Source organism: Lottia gigantea, assembly GCF_000327385.1.
Source record: "Lottia gigantea unplaced genomic scaffold LOTGIsca_2, whole genome shotgun sequence".
Taxonomy (NCBI): Eukaryota; Metazoa; Mollusca; class Gastropoda; family Lottiidae; genus Lottia; species Lottia gigantea.
In genome coordinates, this window is record NW_008708400.1 from 4548310 (window position 1) to 4568148 (window position 19839).

At 33.2% G+C, this 19839-nt stretch overlaps 2 protein-coding genes across 2 annotated transcripts; one reads left to right on the top strand and one right to left on the bottom strand.

Moving 5' to 3' along the window:
* Positions 1 to 1966: 1966 nt before the first annotated feature.
* Positions 1967 to 7636, top strand: LOTGIDRAFT_63832 (hypothetical protein; the record flags this gene model as incomplete). Its single annotated transcript, XM_009053088.1, has 2 exons — positions 1967 to 2489; positions 7080 to 7636. Coding segments are annotated over 2 exons (1080 nt in total), but the record flags the coding sequence as incomplete, so codon positions are not given.
* A 1669-nt stretch (positions 7637 to 9305) lies between these two features.
* LOTGIDRAFT_53590 (hypothetical protein) lies at positions 9306 to 10136 on the bottom strand (the record flags this gene model as incomplete). The annotated part of the gene is made up of 1 exon (XM_009053079.1): positions 9306 to 10136. A coding segment is annotated over one exon (831 nt), but the record flags the coding sequence as incomplete, so codon positions are not given.
* Between the last annotated feature and the right edge of the window lie 9703 nt (positions 10137 to 19839).

The following is a 19839-nucleotide window of genomic DNA, read 5'->3' on the forward strand; positions in this document are numbered from 1 at the left end:
TAGGTTGTTCTTTAAGTTAGTTACTCTCAGCTTGTGAGTCAAAGTTCAGAATGTATTGTGACAGTGATTGAGAGTGAGGGAGAGCTTGTTGACTCTGCGAAAAAAAATCTAGGTTTGTCACTTACACAGAATCTGGTACAGTATACAGTATTTTTTTTTTCATAAATGACATAGTATTTTGTGCATGAAAGCCTTAATTTATTATATATTTTTTCAGTGATCTAACTATTCTGATGGAAGAGGGACAAGTTATCTATGGTCATAAACTAATTCTATTATTTAGAAGTTCAGAGTGGAATGGCATGGATTTAAATGTTACAGATTGTCTGGACTTTTCAGGTTAGTTATTATGATTAGAAAATATTTTAATTGACTTTGGGAAACATTTGTGTACTTTACAATGAATTGATAATTAAAAGGAGTTTAGCTCTATGTTAACCTCGCTTCGCTATAAGAATATCAGGGTGAACAACCTTCAACTGTGTAGGTGACAGGTGTGGTTACTTTCATTAGAACACTGCGTTTTAAATAGCTCAGTTGGTAGTGAGTTGGATTGTCTTCTGCTTGGTGAAAAATCCCCATGGATTTGACTCCCCCTCAGGCAAAAATATTCCGAAGACATGATCAAAATGCTTTTGAAGGTCAACTAAATGTTGCATTTCTACCCTTTCTATCTAATGCTGTGACAGCAGTTGAATTTGATCTCATTAGCAACATGGAAGACGATTTTCAGGGTGCAGATGAACCACTTCTGAAATTGAAAATTCGAAATGTTATCCTTAATTAACATATTTGATTTCTTCAGATATGAAATATGAACTAGTATATAACATGTTTAAATGGGTCTATACAGATGAACTAGATATAACAGATCAAGATTATTTAGTAGAGATGATTCAGTTAGCCTCAAAATTTAATATCAATGACTTGTTAACAAAGTAAGTGAAATTAGCTAATTTTATGACAGGATCTAGATCAAATTTCCCATATATTGGAGAGTGAATAAATTATGTGAATCACCACGGAAGAGAAGAATACACACATATGACAATACTGTGACCTAATTGACAAGAATTCATATTCAGATATAAGATTTTTATAAGGACTGAAGGTTTAGAAGTTACAATGATATTTCCAAATATTGTTTTTTTGGGGTATAAAACTGTGGGTATTGTTCCATGAACAATTGTACTAAAGGTTACTGAAAATGGACCAAGTCTTGATAATGTCTTTGATAGTATATTCCATCCTCTCTGTGATTGATTTTCTAAACTTCTGAAAAATATTTTTTCTTTAAAGATGTGAAGAAGCTCTGAAATCGTTTGTTTCTGCCACAAACTATGAAGATTTATATAGAATAGCTAGAAAAGTTTCTGCCAATGAACTGAAAGATACTTGTTTAAAAATGAAGGTAATGCTATTATTGTTCCCAGATTTATCCTGAAATTGATAAATTTTAAAAGGCTAAATAGTAGATTTAAGCTTAAATTGCAGCATTTTATTGTGCTTAAAGATGTCTTACTATTATGACAAACATTATTATCCCCAACCTCATACAAAGTTCACAACTATCACAACTATATTCTATTTTCAGGAAGAAATTTTTCAACAAAATTCCAGTGAAATTATTCATAAATGCCTTGATTGTGACCAAAGTTTTTTAAATGCAGAGGAATTAGCAGAACATTCCAAAAATCATTCCAATTTCAGTTCGGAAATAAGACTTGAGGTTTTAGAAAATGATGTGAAAACTGAGGTAGAAGAACCTGATACTAAGAGTTTTGTGTTGAAAGACCAGAAGTTCGAAAAATTGGCAGAAGTTGAAAAAGTTTCTTTAAGAAAAAAGACTTTAAGGACAAATAAGTCTCAAAAAGGAAAGTCTTCAAAAACTAGTCAAAAGGCTGCAAACAGTAAGAACAATTCTGAGTCAAAATCTTGTGAAAAGAAGGTGGAAATAGTCCAGGAATTCAAATGCTCAGTGTGTGTTAAAATCTTCAAAACTAGACGAAAATTGAGCAACCATGAACGAACGCACAAACGTGATAAAATATATAAATGTGATATCTGCAGTAAACATTTCTATAGTATTGGCCACTACAAACAACATATCAAGGTTCACTCAGAGTTACGTCCCTTTCAGTGTGATATATGTGGCGCCACCTTCCGTCAGAGTGGTGGTCTTTATTCTCATCGATCTATTCACACTGGAAACAAACCATATAAATGCGATGAATGTGATAAATCATTTAGAATGAAAAATTGCTTACAGACTCATCAAAGAGTACATAGTGGTGTCAAACCCTATATTTGTCATGTTTGTGGTAAAGGTTTTGGAAGCAGCTCTCATTTTAGACGACATAAAGTTATTCATACTGGAGAAAAACGTCATCAATGTGGCGTGTGTCAGAAATGTTTCCAGTATTCTCACCATTTAAAACGTCATCTAAAAACTCACAATAAGACCCAGCCTAATTCAAGATTAGTCAATGGTGATTAAAATATGGAGATTCAGTATCCAGAACCTTCTCATAAACTGACTCATAATTTAGAGGTTTTTTCAAACTTTCCATATCAATGAAAATTTAAGAGATACAGTGCAATATATTCATATAGATGGAGAAGAGACTGTCACAGAGTAAAGATTGGTGCCTTTATAGCAGTTTAATTGACCAAACCAATGAAGCGATGAAGACCCCCTTTTTGAAACATCTGATATATTGCAAATTCACTTCTCCGTTTCTGAAATTTGGAATAGAAGCCCCCCTATTCTCCCCCTCTCCATTTTAAACCATGCTCGGTCCTTTTGGGATAACGTAACTTGGAGTATAAAAATGTTTATTTGATAAAATTAATTTGATTTATTGTGTATGTAATGGGATCTATGTATTGTACTGTTTTTGTTATTGGATGAATCTGTATTATTATATTTATGATTATTTATAGACTTTTATTTATAGCTTACAGCATATTTTTTAGCTATTTTTCCATTATTATTTATATTTATTCACATTTTCCATCGCTTGAATTGTGTTTCTCATAAAATTGGGCTATTTTAGGCATTATTTTCTGTTTACAATTTTAGATGTATATTGTATACTTTTATTAAACTTGAATTAAATTTTATTTTTTTGTGATAGTGTTTTTTTGCATAAATTGCGTGTAAAAAGTAGTGTATTAGATTGTATTGGATGTTTTATGTTTCATCCAGAGATTTTTATTGAAATCATGTATTTATTTGTTATTGGGATTTGAGAATTGTTATTGGGATTTGAGAATTGTTATTGGGATTTGAGAATTAAATTTGCTTATATTTTTATACTGGTATTTTGATTCTTTTTGTTAGACCTTAATACCAGGAGTATTCTAGGCATAGAGTCATGTAATGCTAATATCATTTTCATTTTAAAACCACACAAGTGTTCAAAGTTAAGTAGCAGTAACGCAGGGTTACTTTGCATAAATGTATTTAAGTTTACAGAATTTTATGAAGAGGGCAAAAAGAAAAAAAGCTACTTAGAAAATAATACTAATAGTACCATATAAACCCCAATCTCAATTGAGGTTCAATTATATCGTACATGCCCTTCATCAATCAAGTTTTTGTTTTATAGAGTTGTTGAATCGATAAGACAAGTACTTTTAAGTCTAACCAGAAAGAACTAGACACCTTATTATCCTTGCACAAAATTATAAACTGACCATTACTGACAAGTGGTTACATATTTGTATGTATTATGTGTTTTGTTTGGTTACGAAATTTACATCAAGTCCAAGATGGCTGATGGTAAGAAATTTATCTAATAACAAGATACTTTTTCATATAGGTCATTGTGAACTTGAATAAATATAATCCGATAAAACAAAATTTGAAATGATAGAACAAACGCCTTTAAATATTTTTCATTTTAATATATCGTGTGTTACAAGCTACAAGTACGTGTACAGGTTTGGATAATTTGAAGTAGGGGAGTTTGGAGTATTTGGTCCATGTTTACAATTGTGTGCAGTGTATTTATATATGTAAAGTCAATGTCTTTCTTAACTTGTGAATTCCGAAACATTTTCCACTGATAGATCAATGGCATCATGTCCAAACCACATCCCTATTCGTCATACTTACACAGGGCCGTTGTAACACAAGTGAGAAAAACTATGTATTCATAGCTAAATATTGTCCATTCAAAATTGGCCCTACTGTAATGGTAGCAAATTTCAGCCAATCAAAACAAATCACTTGTTATGACGCTTTGTTTACGAACGCAAACAAAACGAAAGCAGCATGCTTTTAATGAATATGTATGCTACAGAATTGAGTAATATTTGTCATAGAATTGAAGCAAAATTGAGAGAAAATCAAACCTTACTTCGGAATATATACTAGAATGTGTTCTTATCTCTTCAAACGGGCGGCGGCAAAGCGGTGTTCAGCTTTGTTTACATGACCTCATTTCTGTTCTTCAGATCTCTACCTATCTCATTTCCACGCCCCCCCCAAACAAAGTGTTGTAGGCTTAATTTAATAAAGGTTTATTCTATTTACGATTTATCAAGGGCTTCTAATTACAAGCTGACATAGCCCAATTTTCAGTTTCCAGAATTAAACTCTTATGTCCATGTCTATTTTTAGATGAAAGACTCCAGGTTTTACAAGATGAATATTATTTACTTCAAGAAGAATGCACTAAACTTAAGACGTATGTTAATGAATTGGAAGCATCGCAAAACTCTTTGTTTAAAAATGACAACAAATCTGAAAATAGTCATGGCAAAATTTTACATGACTTTGTTGCAGATCTATTTGATAACCCATTACATAGGTAAGTCTCAGAGTAGTTGGATGGTATAAATTAGAAGTTAAAGTAAAATTAGACCTAACTTTCGTTTCGTTTTTTTTAATTAGTTTTTATTTTTAGAATAGCCACTTATCAGTAGAGTTTAACAACAGGAGCCTTGAACATTCATCAAACTTTTTGACCTAACCTGATTTAACCAATCAAATTCAGCCTTTCTCCAGTGTTGGCATTTTTTGACTTGATCAAAAGGTGTGTTTTCAGGAGCAATAGACTAGTTTATCATGCCTTTTCATTGTATGTACCGAATTGACCCAGAATTTGATTGGTTAAAGCAAACGTCATTAGGTTAGGTCACTGTGGAGTGGCTATACTAAAAATATAAACTAATAAAAAAAGAAAATAAATTTTGGTCTAATTTTAATTAGACTGTATGAAGTAGTAAAATAGTTTGTATTTGTTATATTTCTTTCCAAAAACGGAACTGATATGCTAAAGTGAATTCATTTTGATGTAAACTTTATAAACCTAGATATGTATTTGAAAATAGTTATCAAAGCAAATTTTGGTGTATCTTTGTGCTATATATGAATATTTTTAATATATCTATTTGTAAAAACTGGTTAATAATTGTAATATAGAAGATTGCATTTCTAAGCAAATTCTGTACTTTATTTAATAAATTGATCACACTTCAGAGTACTTGTCCAAGGTTTGAATCAAAGTTCTCATATATCTTTTGTCCTTTTTCAGTGATATCAAAATACTCTTAAATGGGGGAAAAGAAATATTTGCCCATAAGCTGATTCTGGCTTCCAGAGAGTTTATTTCACATGATAATGATATGAATCAGTTAGAGGTTCTAGATTTATCAGGTAAGTTTATGGCTTTCTTTAACCATGGAAGGTTTAATGTTTTATTATATCTTTTGTGAATTTAATATCTTTTGCATCCTTGACTGATAAGCAGACATTGAAAAGAGCATCTTGTTGTTTGGATTGGACAAAAAATTATCAGAAATACTGAACAACAAATGTTGGTAAAAAGGTACATAAACTAATTTTTGTTATGTTTTAGGTATGAAATATGAAGGAGTGTATAAAATGTTGAAATGGATTTACACTGATAAATTAGAAATAGAAAAAGAAGAAGAGTTCAGTGAATTACTGGAGCTGGCTGATGAATTTCATTTACAGACCTTACTATTAAGGTTAATAGCTGTCTTTATTTCTTTCTAAACTCTGCGAGGGTGGCAGTAGATTAGCCTAATAGTTAGAGAGTTTGATAGTGGTTTGTTTGGTGACAAAATCCCCTTTTAGATAAAATGCTGATACCACTGCCAGTGCTTTTGAGTTAACTCCATGTCCGCTTTCAATCTCTTCCGCAAATTTATTCATTTCAATGTCATGTAATAATTTCAAATACTGCACATGATATCAAAACAGAAAGTCAGCAAGATCTAAACCAATTCTTACATTCAAGGTGTGATATTGGTATTGATAATCTGATAAATAAAAATAAAGAAAGAAAGATCCGTAAGAAAACTCAGAAGTTATCATCTACAAATCAGGTTTGTATTGTTGTATATTGGGTGTTATCACACTATGGAACATGTAAACACTGAAACTGTATTTGTCAAACCTGACATCCCTTTGGAGAGGCCTCTTAGTTATGGTTATTAAGTAGTGGCCATCAGTCATTCTTCATCAAGTTAACCCAGGGGTTTCATGTTTTGATCATGACAAAAGTTGGTGTGACATCTTTGGGTTTATCAACTCAAGTGTTCACCTGTGATTAACCCAATCTGAAGCACAAAAGTTGGACATAAAACTCCCTTTTCATTCAATTTCAGATTTGGCCCCTATATTAAATACTTTTAATTGGCAAATAAGACGACCCTCATATTTGTGGCTGTTCAAGACATAAGATTATCATAATATATATTTCAGCATGTAAATTTAGATTCTGAAAATGAAGTAAATCATGAAGAGATCGAAATTGATGATGGTAATAATGACTTTGAAAATCATGATGATCTTGGATATGATGCTCAAGAGTCACTGAATGCTTCATCATTAATAGATAAGGAACTCACAGTATGGAAAAGTGGAGAGACTCCAGCAAAAACCTTTGAATCACCAATTAGCTCTGTGAAAACAAAAGCTAAGAAAACACCAAATCTTGCATTAAAGGGAAATAATTTTAACATCAAATCCAAGTCAAGAGATATGTCTAAAAAAAGGAATTTAAATGAACCTAAATTAGACGGCTCTAATAATGAATGTAAAGTTTGTGGTAGATTATACCCAACTTATAAACAATTACTATGTCATTCAAAGATTCATACTGAAAACAAACATAAATGTGATGTGTGTAGTAAGTCATTTTATTGTGTCTCTCATCTTAAACAGCATCTTAGAGTCCATTCTGGTCTGAAACCCTATCAATGCCATATTTGTGGTGCAACATTTAAACAGAGTGGTGGTCTGTATTCTCATAGATCTATCCACACTGGCGTGAAATCCTTCAGTTGTGATATTTGTAATAAGATATTCCGTCAAAAATCAGCATTGGCACTTCACCAAAGAACTCATACTGGAGAGAAGAGCTACGTCTGTGAAGAATGTGGTAAAGCTTTTGCTACCAAGTCTCAGTTAAGTATCCACAAACGAATCCACACTGGTGAGAGACCTGCAGTATGTGAAACTTGTAATAAATCATTTATTTCTACTAATCATTTGAAGAGACATATCAAAACACATACAGGAGAAAAAACTTTCAAATGTGAATACTGTGAAAAGTCATTTACTAACGGATATAATCTTAGAAGACATATACAAACTCACAAAAACAGAGGAATAGTAAATACGCCTGTAAGAAAATTGAAAATAGCTATTAGAAGTAGTGAAATGAAATAGCACTTGTGACACTTCTACCCATTTATTTGAACTCCATGGAATCTTCAGGATGTTCAATATGACAAGTTGGAACAGAGATCACACAGCGTTCCACATGTGCTTAAACAATAGTGGGTGTAGACAGAATTCAAAATGGCAGAGAAAAAAATTAGATGAGATAATTTTGAATGTGACTTATTCGCATCCGTACGGTTTGATTGAGTCAAAACATACAGAAGCTGTTCAGAATTCTCCGAGAGGCACCTTACAGCATTTTTGCAGGGTTGTTGATTCAACTGTATTTAACCAGTCATGTCCGATAAGATCTCTAAAGTTATCTGATTGAATTTTTTAGAAATTTATTAAAAAAAAAAAGACTTATTCATGAAACAGTTACACTGAAATTTTCAATGTTAAAGGGATTGTGAAGAGGTGTCCTAACTCTTTATGTGTATCTAGCACACTGATAGCATCAATTTTTATCAGGCATCTTGGTATTGCACTAAAACTAAGAGTTGTATGACTTCACTATTGAAAAAGCTGCTTTTACTTTATTGGCAACTTTTGTGGTAGCGATGTCATATCCAGTCAATATTTCTATTAGTACAGGAACCATAGATATCTGGCAGAAAATAGAAGATACAAATGGTCCCTACTCACACTAATTAAGTTTAGAAAACCTCTTTTAATGTAAAAAAAAATATTATTATTGAAAATTTTGAGCAAAAATCTGTGGTATGGTATATGATAGGTAAAACTAGTTACATAGTTTGAAAGAAGTCTCTGAGAGTTTATGATTGGGGCTATGCTAATAGATTCTCAATATACAACATAACAACTACCAATACATTGAAATAAGTTGTCTATTCATTTTGAATTAGTAAAACACTATATAATTAAAACATGAGCAATATTTCAGCAATAAAATAATTATTAATAGTTTTGTGATACTGGTGTTAAAAGTACTATATAGCATGTTCATTTTTTGGGATAATTTGAACTCGCCAGGAAATTTACAATATCTATCTTATTCACTAGAATAGAGATACCTGGCCTTGCTATATGTAAGGACTTGAATGGCCCCATAATATTTTGTCATTTCAATTTATGAGTTTATGAATATCTTTAGTGTGGGAAGTTGTTGGTTTTGAACTATCAAATATATTTCATACACAACCCTTTTCCTTTCTCAATAAAAAAAAACACAGTCAAGAATAAGAATATGAAACTTGAATTGTATTTTTTTTTTCTCAAAAATCATAATTTAACAACAAGAACATAAGATATTCATGATTTCTATTTGAAAAAAAAATAATGATTTATTTGCAAGGGGGTGAGAATCTTTATCATAAGAGAAATTTGGTATTAAATTTTAAAGTTTAAGAAAGGGAAATAATTGTATCACCCTTGGTAACGAAAGTCCCATGAAAGTGTAGAACTTGGACGTTTATGATGGTCCTTCATCCTGTGTTTCATTTGTCTTCTTCAGAAATTGTTGAACAGTCATATTTAAAATTGACTGCATAGATTTGTCAAGAGTATCTGTTGAAGATTCAGCTTTTAAGCTCACATATTGCCCTGAATCTTGTTTTTGTGAAGACAATACACTGTTAGGGTCAGAATGTTTAGCAATATGTATCTGAAGATAATAGCTTGTAGCAAAAGAACGATTACAGATTCCACACTGAAATGGCTTCTCTCCTGAATGAGTTAATTTATGTCTAGTCAGGTGACTGCTGATACCAAAAGATTTACCACAGATGTCACATTTAAATGGTTTCTCTCCAGTATGGGACCGAACATGAGAAACCTGATGACTTTTTGAGGTGAAAGTCATGTCACAAAATTCACAAGAAAATGGTTTATATCCTGTATGTCCACGTATATGAATCTTTAGAGAATTTGGAGAACTGAATGCTTTCCCACAAGTCAAACATGGGTAATTTTTCTCACCGGTATGAGTACGTCTATGTTTAGTTAATTGGGTACTTGATGCAAATGATTTCTCACAACCTTCACATTTGTACGGCTTCTCTTTAGTGTGTGTTCGAATATGGATGGGCATAAAGCTACTTTGTCGGAAGCATTTCCCACAGATTGGACAAACATAAGGACGTTCTTCAGAATGAGTCTTTTTGTGTTTCCAAAGATGACTTCTCTGAGCAAAAGTTTTCAGACACAACTTGCATTCATATGGTTTCATACCGGTATGTAATATCATATGTTGAGTAAGTGTACCCACTAATTTGAATGATACTCCACAAACATTGCATGTGTGTCTTTTTTCATTTTCATGGATCTTTTTATGTTCACGATGTTCTTGTCTAGTGGACATCAGCTTGCCACATTTACTACACTCATATTTCTCTGCAGCACAGATCATAAGATGAAACTCCAACCTTGATAATTCTGTAAAAGTTTTATTGCATGCATTACAACTATAATATCTAGGTTTCTCATGGTCTTTACCATCGGCAAATTTTTTCAAGCGTTCTTTAAATCTCCGTACCACTGGGTTTTTCTGGCGCTCATGTGAAATGTTTGATGAAAATAATGATTCATCTTCAGTAGGAAACTCATGAGATGTTTGGCTTCTTATGACATTTGAATTTTCTCTGGCATTTTTGCTATTTTGAGTAAGGTTAGCTAAACATTGTTTTTGGTACTGCAGTCCTGTTTGTTGAAAATTGTCTCCATTCATGTGAATTTCATTGTGTTTGGCCAGTGCATCTATCTGCTTGAAATTAGCATCACAAAACAAACACTGATGACCTCCCTTGTAACTCAGGTCAGTCATTTTATTATATCATACAAGAGGTAGAATGATAACAGGACACATTTTCTAAAATGAAAATCAAATTTTAAACATTTATTTAAAGTTTCACAAACTTTAGCTCTTAATTAGTGAAATGCAAAAAGTAGAGTCATAATATACCAGACGAATATTTATCTGCAAATAGACATAACCTACCTAAGCTAGTTGCATGTACTATCATGGAATCGTGCGTACTATTGTGGAACGAAGGAGTTCTTACTGTTCTACTGTTGCCTGTCTATCAATAATGAATTGCGTAAATTTCAATGATATTCAATCAGATCAAAGCACTGCGATATATTTTGGCTTCAATAAATAATTCTTAACCATTATTCATTCATTTGTCGAAATTTAAAACGATTTTCAGGAAATATTAGAAAAAAAAGAAAAATTTAATTTATTTTGATATTTTGTCTTCCATGTTGAATTTTTGGTCATGTGACTTACATCAAAATGTAACCATCCTTGTACATAACGTAACTAACATCATTTACCTTGCATTGTACAACCGATATGTGAATGGACATGGGCCAAATGTCCTATTCAGACAGTCCTCTCCAAAATAATCTTATTTACTATATAAAGTTTCCCGACAAAAACTTAAACTAAAATTGGCATTCCCACATTAAACAGTACTTGATCTCTGTCGGCAATATTCATAATTTTTTAAGTCGCCAAAAACAGTTGCTTAAACCGTTTTTACAACTGAGTTTAAGCTATTAGTGTCACTTTTCAGCAGGCCCCTAACTTCCAGGGTCAAAAAAGAGGGGGAGGGGGCGGGCAATGTACACCCGAAAAGAATGGATTGCCCCCCTGATAGACCCATTAAATGATTTGACCAGCCATAACTGCCCTCGAAAATGTGAGTGGGGTTGTAACCACAGTTTTACCTTATGGTTCGTTTTTATTTAATTGTAGAAGAGCTGGGAGTAGGATTGCAATTCTGAAAGTTATCTTAACTGCTGGTATAGCCACGACTTGATTAATTTCAAGTCATAAATAACAATTTTTTTGTAGTCCCTATGACAAAGAAATTCATAACTCCTAGGCTAAAGGCATAGATCTTTACTGACAATATTAAGCACCTATCGTAGCTGTGAATATCAATAATGTACTACGGTGGATATGATATTGTCATGAACAGATTTGGGTTTATCGTCGCTGTGTAGTGGAAATAAAAATTGAACATTCACTGGTTTGATAAATTGACATGTTAAATTGAACTTTGACTGAATGTAATCTGTTATAGTTTGTATCTAAAATAAATCCATACTGTATAACTTTCCACAACATATTTCAAAACATGTTATTTAGTCGAATTTAAATCATTTTTTAGTTTAATGTGGAATTTTTGTTCGACATTTTCGCCCCCTTTTTAACTCACAAATCAGAATGCATGTAATTTAAAATTGGCAGTATTTGGAAGTGCGGGGTTGAGAAAATCGTAAAATCGAAAATTTATTAATAAACGTGGGATATCTTCTGACAACTGGCCCCATAATACGAACCTTTGATGTCCAATTATGTAACACATAGTACTAGGCACATTGAAGTGCACTTGTTTTTATACTGGACGCATAGAAGAGCACTTGTTTTCAATGTGTTAAAGCTGGTTTTAAAATTGTATCGGTAGATTTTGAATCAAATCAATGTCAAACATGGAGGTCGTATTAAATGGTTATTGCTAACAGGACGGAAGTAGCTGCAGAAGAAATAACCATTTGCCGAATTAGATATAACTTCTCCCAAGAGGCAACCCTGATATCCCAGATCAATTAGGATAAATAATATGAAATCATATAACATAAATAAACAGCGATGTCTGCAGAACTTTGGACTTGATACCAATTTTTTTTTATAGGAAAATGAAGCGAGTGCCAAGATGCCAAGTCAATCTGAAAGGTTTTGGGAATGCTCCCACTCAAAAAGTTTCTGAAAATAGTCCCTCGTCAGCGATACCATCCAGGCACGCATGATCAATTATTTCATGTTTCAGAGGCTTCGGTCAATCATGTGACCAGAATAACTTTCTTTTTCGTCCTTCCCTTCTGCCATTAGATGGATGTTAAAATATTATCATCTACCAACAAAATGTTAAATCGGAGATAAGACTCATTAGATTTGTTGAGACCAAAACCAATAAATTTCTTTTCACCTCTGAAAGGATGTATATACGACAATGACAATACCATTTTACTGTGTTAGATTCCTGTCCTATATCTATTTATACAATGCTATTTTACTAATGCGATGTAAAAAGAAATGGATTAGAGAACAGTTTTTCGCCTATGTGCTCCCAGACCCAGTCAGAAAAGAATTATTAAGTCACAAAAGTACGGAAAGCTGCACTTGTTTACCTGTGACCGAGTGTTCGGCTGATATCTTATCGTCTGTGATGTCCATTAATACTACATTCTTTATCAAGTCGGAGACAGACATTATTATATAAAAAGGATAATAACAAAGAGTTCTTTAACAATCAACAAATAGTTTTGTTGTTAATATATAAAACTTCATTAAAAAGAATTCTGCAGGTGATGGATTGGATCAAGATCTATCTATAAATGTTTTATATATATAAATATATATATATATATATATATATATGCCTATTGGAGACTGAAATACTTTTCGAACATAACCGAAAACCCCGAGACTCGAGTCGCTCACAGGACTAGTGCGTGCTGACTTCCTCGCGTCTTCCGGGCGAATTGGTTGTCATCCAGGGTGACGAGCTCACGGAGACGTGTCGCCTTGGTGAGAGTGTTCGCCATTTGATGATCACTTGAGACACCCGAGTCGCCGCGACTTATCAGTCGAGCCTGTAGCTGCGGCGTATCCGCCAGTGAGATATAGGCTCTTAAGCTACGACGTATAACATGTTACATCTAGATGTGATATAAGTTTTACACCGTTGCTAAAGGAACAATGGTCGTACCATGCCGTTCAAGATACACTCTGTAATGTCAATTTTACAAAGAAAATATTTTTTTTCTCTACTTTTTACAACAGGATTTGATTGGTTTTGTTAACACTTAAAAAACACAAACATAGTTAATGGGTCTCATAATTTCAACTTGAAGTCACGTTTAGTGCGAGATTAGGTATGACGTCTGCTAGTTTTGGAGGAAGATCTTTGCCACCAACTGTTCAGAACTCGGCGTCAAAATGGCAAGGAAATGTTCAGATATGACTAAAAACCCACGAATCAGCACGCTCTACGCCACCAGGAGTGTTTTTAATGGATGAAGAATGTCAAAGATTTAATATCATGTCGGAGACTTCCGTAATAAGATAAAATGGTCGTTATAGACAGATGCTCGGATAAAATGTCTAATCTAGTCTACCAGCGAATCAAGAAAGAAAAAAAAACCAAAAAAACCCCAAAATCAAAAACAAAACAAAACAGATAAAGCACTTTTCAACAGTTACGATTGGCGTAAGAAGTGGTGTTGACGCACGAATGTATAGCAGAATACATAATGGCAAGACACAGGTACTGAGACAAGATAAATTTAAAGATATGGTATGCACAGAAGGAGGGGTGAGAGCTAAAGGGGGTGGGGGTGCGATAAGTTCGTTGTAAGTAAGCCTAAGGAGGGGAGGAGTGATGGTATACTTTTATTTTTTGAACCAACTTTTCCAAGAATAATGTAGACACCTTAAATGTCAGATGTGTTGCAAGTACCACAACAGTACCGCTTTAACCATAAACTGATGTCAACTATGTTGCTTCTGGAAGATTCAAAATTTAGGTTGACAATAATTAAACAATGGTTGCTTTACCATTAATAACGTAGTATAGGAATAAAGTCATAAATAGTATGTTTTGTAATTAAGATTGAAGTTAGGCGACAATAAAATGGTCTACTAATGTAATTACATCAATAAAAAAAAATTCAATGTCGTTAACTTGATGTTAGCGGACTAACGCAGGTCAGGTTACAGTAGGCTACTATTACGGTACCCTATAGACAAGGCCAAAGCTGCTGGACTGGCAATGAACAGGGATCATTGCAATCAAAGAAGATAACTACGTTGCACAACTCAATTTGGATCTAATGTACTTACAGTTTTGCTTTCTGCAAACTTTTTTTTATGTAAGTTACTTTCGCCTTAATAATTATTGTTTGCCATTTATAAAGAGTTTAAGTACCTGCTCCTTTTAGGAAAGGTGGGAGTGTTCAAGTTCACCAATTTGTGTGTGTGTGTGGATGGATGGATAGAAGCATTGCTTGGACACCTGTTTTGAACAATCCACAAAGCAAGGATTATTTCCACAATGTTTCGGACTACTATTAGTATTCTTAAAGTAACTGCGCGGGCGGAAAGATCTATATGTAACTTCCTCTCAACCACAATGAGGGAGGTTTGACTTGAGTTGTTCTTGTCTTTTTGATATCAAAGAAGAAGGGACACGAGAAGTATTATTACACAATTTTCATACGTCAACATTTCAATTGTTTCAGCTTGATCTATTAATTGTTTTGTCAGAAGGGATAATTTAATGTAAATATGATATTCATTATTCCCTAAAATCTATACCAAACGTTTTGTGACTGCTTACAAATAAAAATCTGAGTAATGTTCTTGTCCATGGTAGATTAGATCCCCTTTTTATTAACTCCCTGAAGCAATCGCTTTGCATTTTTGAATTATTTAGTTATCTTGTAAATTCTTCGATGCTGCGATGCTACAATGCGCGAATGCTGGTCAAGCAGAGATTTTCTATGTCCTGATCCACTGTCATGAGCTTTAGTACCGAACTTGCAGAAGCTTTTGTCATTACTTATTCGGTAGTGATAATATGCCCATCCCTCTTATGAAAGATACCAACAACTCTGGCAATATGTCGAGTGGTCAATCGTCGATCAGCCATCACTATGTCATGAACAAGGCTAATTTCCAAAATGGTTGCTGTTAAAAAAATTATGTAGGTCATTTCTTTACAGTCGAAAAGGATGGGGCATCGTCCAGAAATTTAATGATTGTTTTGAAAAATTTAGTGTCACTATCTAGATGAAATAATAATCAATAAAAATATCGATAAAAAACAATGCAAAAAGGGCAAAAAAATGTGTAAAATTTCTTTTTTTTGCACTTAATTAGTGCAGGGGTTACGGGGGTAATTTTCAATTCAGATGCCATAGTATTCAAATAGTACGAAAACAACTTTAATATGTGCCCTATATTAAATGTCAAAAGTCTTTCCATGAGCTATTCGGTTGTAAGTAGCAGCTAAAATTGAAGGCTAAGAGAATTATTTTAGATATAACGGAAATAATTTCTGAAATATTTTTATATATTTTGGATGACAAATATAGAAAATTATTAGTTAAACGCTGAGGACCAGCTATTTTAAAATTCGATTGTGGGCGAGGAACAGTACGAAACTCTGATTGGCTGCAGACAAAATATTGCTAAGCTAGGAAGTCAATCATTGGTTGAATATGTTGCTATTGACAACACTTCCTACACTAGGAAATGTTCCAACTTGCTCAAATTGGACAGAATTTTTATCAATATAAAGGTATACCAGTTTATTAACTTTCTTTGTCAGTCAAGAACCAGTTTACAGGACCGAGCACCAGCAACATAAGGTAAGAACATTACTTTAAGTACATTATTGTCTGTTTATCAGTGGTGATAAAGAGGGGTTTAAGTTTTCAGAAATCCAAATAAAAAGTTTTTTTTTAAATATCAGATTTCCGTAAAGAATTCAGTACAGGTTTCAGACATTCAGATATCGTTTTGATTTTTTTAATGATGTCAAAAATTCAGATGGTGTTACCGATAGCAACAATTTCAGAAATCCAGATTTGGTTAAAGATTTCAGAAATTAAAAGTTCTCTAGAAGATCTCTAACTACGGTTACGAAAATTCAGATTTAGTGAAAGCCTTTTTTTAAATTTCTAGAAATCCAGATGTTATTCATATTTTGAATAATCAGAATTTTGTTTTTTCCAAAAATCCAGATTGCTTTAAATTGTTTACAAATAGAGATAACGAACATCATATTCAGAAATTTGAAAACATAATATCAATTAACATGCTGTACACTCTTTGAAACATTTTATTATTTTAGATCATTATGCTTTCATTTCGCATTGATTTGCCATAAATCTTAACTTTCTGACCTACGCCCTTATATGAGAGATGGTTGTGTTATTATTACCTTCCACTTATTTTCTGGGAACATAGCAGATACCATTGACTAACATATCCATTAATTGCAATCAATAAGATTCCACACCTAAACTACTAATTTAAACTACCATAGTATATGTACGACAATATGTGTTTAATGCCTCGGAATAAGTAGAGATGCTTGCCCTCAGGAACAACAGAATGCACTCATATACCTTTAGGCCTTTGTGTCATTTTGGTATCCCTTTGGAGAATTAATATAGTTAATACTATTTTTCTGCATTCATCCTGGAGCATGGTTTTGAATATTGACGCATATGTCTCTCTACTTAGAAGATGGATTATACACTTCAAGAGTAGTGTTCTCGTCAATTAATTTAATCCTGGTACTTCAAGCTTAGTTTGATACTCATCAAATCGGTAATGAACTGTGTCCACAAGTTTACAATTAATGTACCTGTTAACTGCTCTCAAACTCGCATGGTTCACAAAATAAGGTGAATTCGTAACAGCAACAACACTTACAAAGTGTATTTGAACATCGTTTACAAGACAGCTTTCATTTAGTCTTTCCGAAGATAGATATCTTAATTTATCTTGAAGGCGTAAACTCTAATTTGTATTGAATACGGTTTATTCCCCAGAGCCCAATTCCACAAAAAATCTTGCGATAGGAATTTGTCGTAATTGTTGAATTTTTCTGTGAGAAACATACGATGAAATTGGTCGTATAATGTTTTTCTGCAACGGGTCCTGGTCACTAACCTTTTGCAATCCTTGTACTCCCTAACCTTACCACAATATCCTGCCTACCTTTTGCCACCAGAAAAGGGGTTAAATGAACAGTGATTAAGTGTTGAGGAAAAATGAAATTCGGGCACATTCGACAGAAAGGTTTCACTTACTCATTGATTAGTTTATGGTACTGATTTTGAAAATTGTCTCTTCTCGGGTAGGCCTGAGTTACTAAAACTCAAGGCTGTAAGTAACCATAGACTTTATAGAATACATTTATTAATAATAACATCTTACTACTCGAATGAGCTTTGAACATCGTTTGACACTTTCCCTATCACAAGTTTATCATTATTTTGACAGAGAGACTTTTGCGAGCTTTTAATGGTAATTTTGACCACAGAATACTCGAAACAATACTTGCAACTTGCAATTTAAAAGTGAACGAAATTGGATTAATCAAAATCGATAGCTTTGAAATGTGTTGTGAATAAATTTGTATAAGCCATAAACATGACACCCACATTAGAATTTTCTCATGGGATTTTTGTATTTTCCTACACTGCAATTTATCTAATTTGACTAATAAGACGTGCATTCAGTGTACAATCCAAATTTATTTTATGATACCATAGGTAGCCTACTATCTTTCGTTTTTTTACTTAGCTGACATGGTGCAGCTACGTCGACGCTCTTCCGTTTTAAATCATTATTTGGCAAACGGAGGTTTAAAGATCAGTCGGCTGTATGAGGGATATGTATCGTTCTCGGGCTACAGGACACATCGACAAGACCAGGTTTCAATGTTAGTTTGGCCACGTTAGTTTATTGAAAACATAAGAACTCCTCAAGGGCCATTGCCACATCAAAAATTTAATACTTCTCAATGGAATCAGAGAACTTTGTGAATACATCCATACCGTAATTCATAGGTTGAAGACACAAACTTACAAATTTCTTGTTATGACCACACCAGGTTTACCAGAGTCAGGTAGGGAAATACCAACCTTAGTGCAATAAAATTCTATAGCCCCTTAAGTCCCACATAAATGAAAGGGGACCGTGGTATAAAATAAAAGCCTCCACCCCAATAGAGGAAGCTTATAGTCCGTTACTCATATTGTGTCATTACGTAAAGAAACCGAACTGAAAACGCCGGCCTTTGATTTCATTTGATTTCAAATACCAAAGCCATTATTTTCTTGAATAGTACCTTAATTACAATATCTCTTATTCTTTACGGAACAAAAAGTAGAAAATAACCGGAAACATTTATATGGACTGGATAAGAAAAATTAATGGAAATGCATTATACTGACGTCGCCGCCTCAAAGTAAGCCTTAATGTTTGGATCTTGTACGTTGAACTAAAATACGGTTATGAATTTTGAATAAAACGTATATTATTACGAAACATTTGAGATTATACTTAAGAATTTCGATTTTTTTTTTAACAGAAAAAAAACATGTTCAGCTTTCATACAGAATAATACTAATAACAAGACGTATGTATTGAAGGCTTGGGAGTATCATATATTTAGTGTGATATTATGTAACTTAAAGCAATCTTTACTTTACATTGAATTATAGTTAGCTTAAAAATCTGAATTTCTGTGGTCAACTGCAAATATATTTCTCGATACCATTGCTGGTGGCCGTGGTGAATCAGTAAGTCACAAAATTGCTCCCTAACCTGAAGGTGTGCAGTTCGATCTGGTATTGGTCGAGATAATAGCTCTGGGTGATGTTATTATAGCGATTTTACAATCCGATTACTAGATTATATTCGAGAACCGTAACATGTGATCTTTCTGACAACAGGCATCTAATCTGCTTTATGAATAAATATTTTTTTTAGGCTTTATCTTCATTATGAAGTTTTATTCTTTCAAAAAGTCCCTATAGGTGTTTTATCTGAATAAGTCAAATATAAATGTCTGTATCAAACAATGGTTGTATGATAAGATGTTACCAAACACCACAGAGCCAACACAGTGTAGTCATGTTTTAAATGTTAGTAGTACCCGATATAACACGTTGGACATTCTTTGGTAATTATATGCGCTCATCAAAAACATACGTAGGTGTTATGTGTTTTTTTTTCTGTTGGTAACTTCAATTGTCATCTGCCATCTATGATCGAAGGAAATTCTTCGATTAATTAGCTTTTGGCGTAAAAATATTTGCTAATCAACCAACAAAATTGTTGGAACTTCAAGAATTTCTCACGTAGTGGACAAATCTTTTATTGGACATAGACCCTTCGGATGGTTGGTATTTTACTGACCTAATACATGATGATTTAGGCAATTAGTTAAGTGAACCAGGGAAAAAGCACGAAAGGCAACAATTAGATCTACATTTGAATCGTACACTTGTTATTACCAAACTGTATTGAGGGACAGCGGTATAAAACTGGAATTGACAAAGAGTAGTAAACCGATAGATTGGCAGTC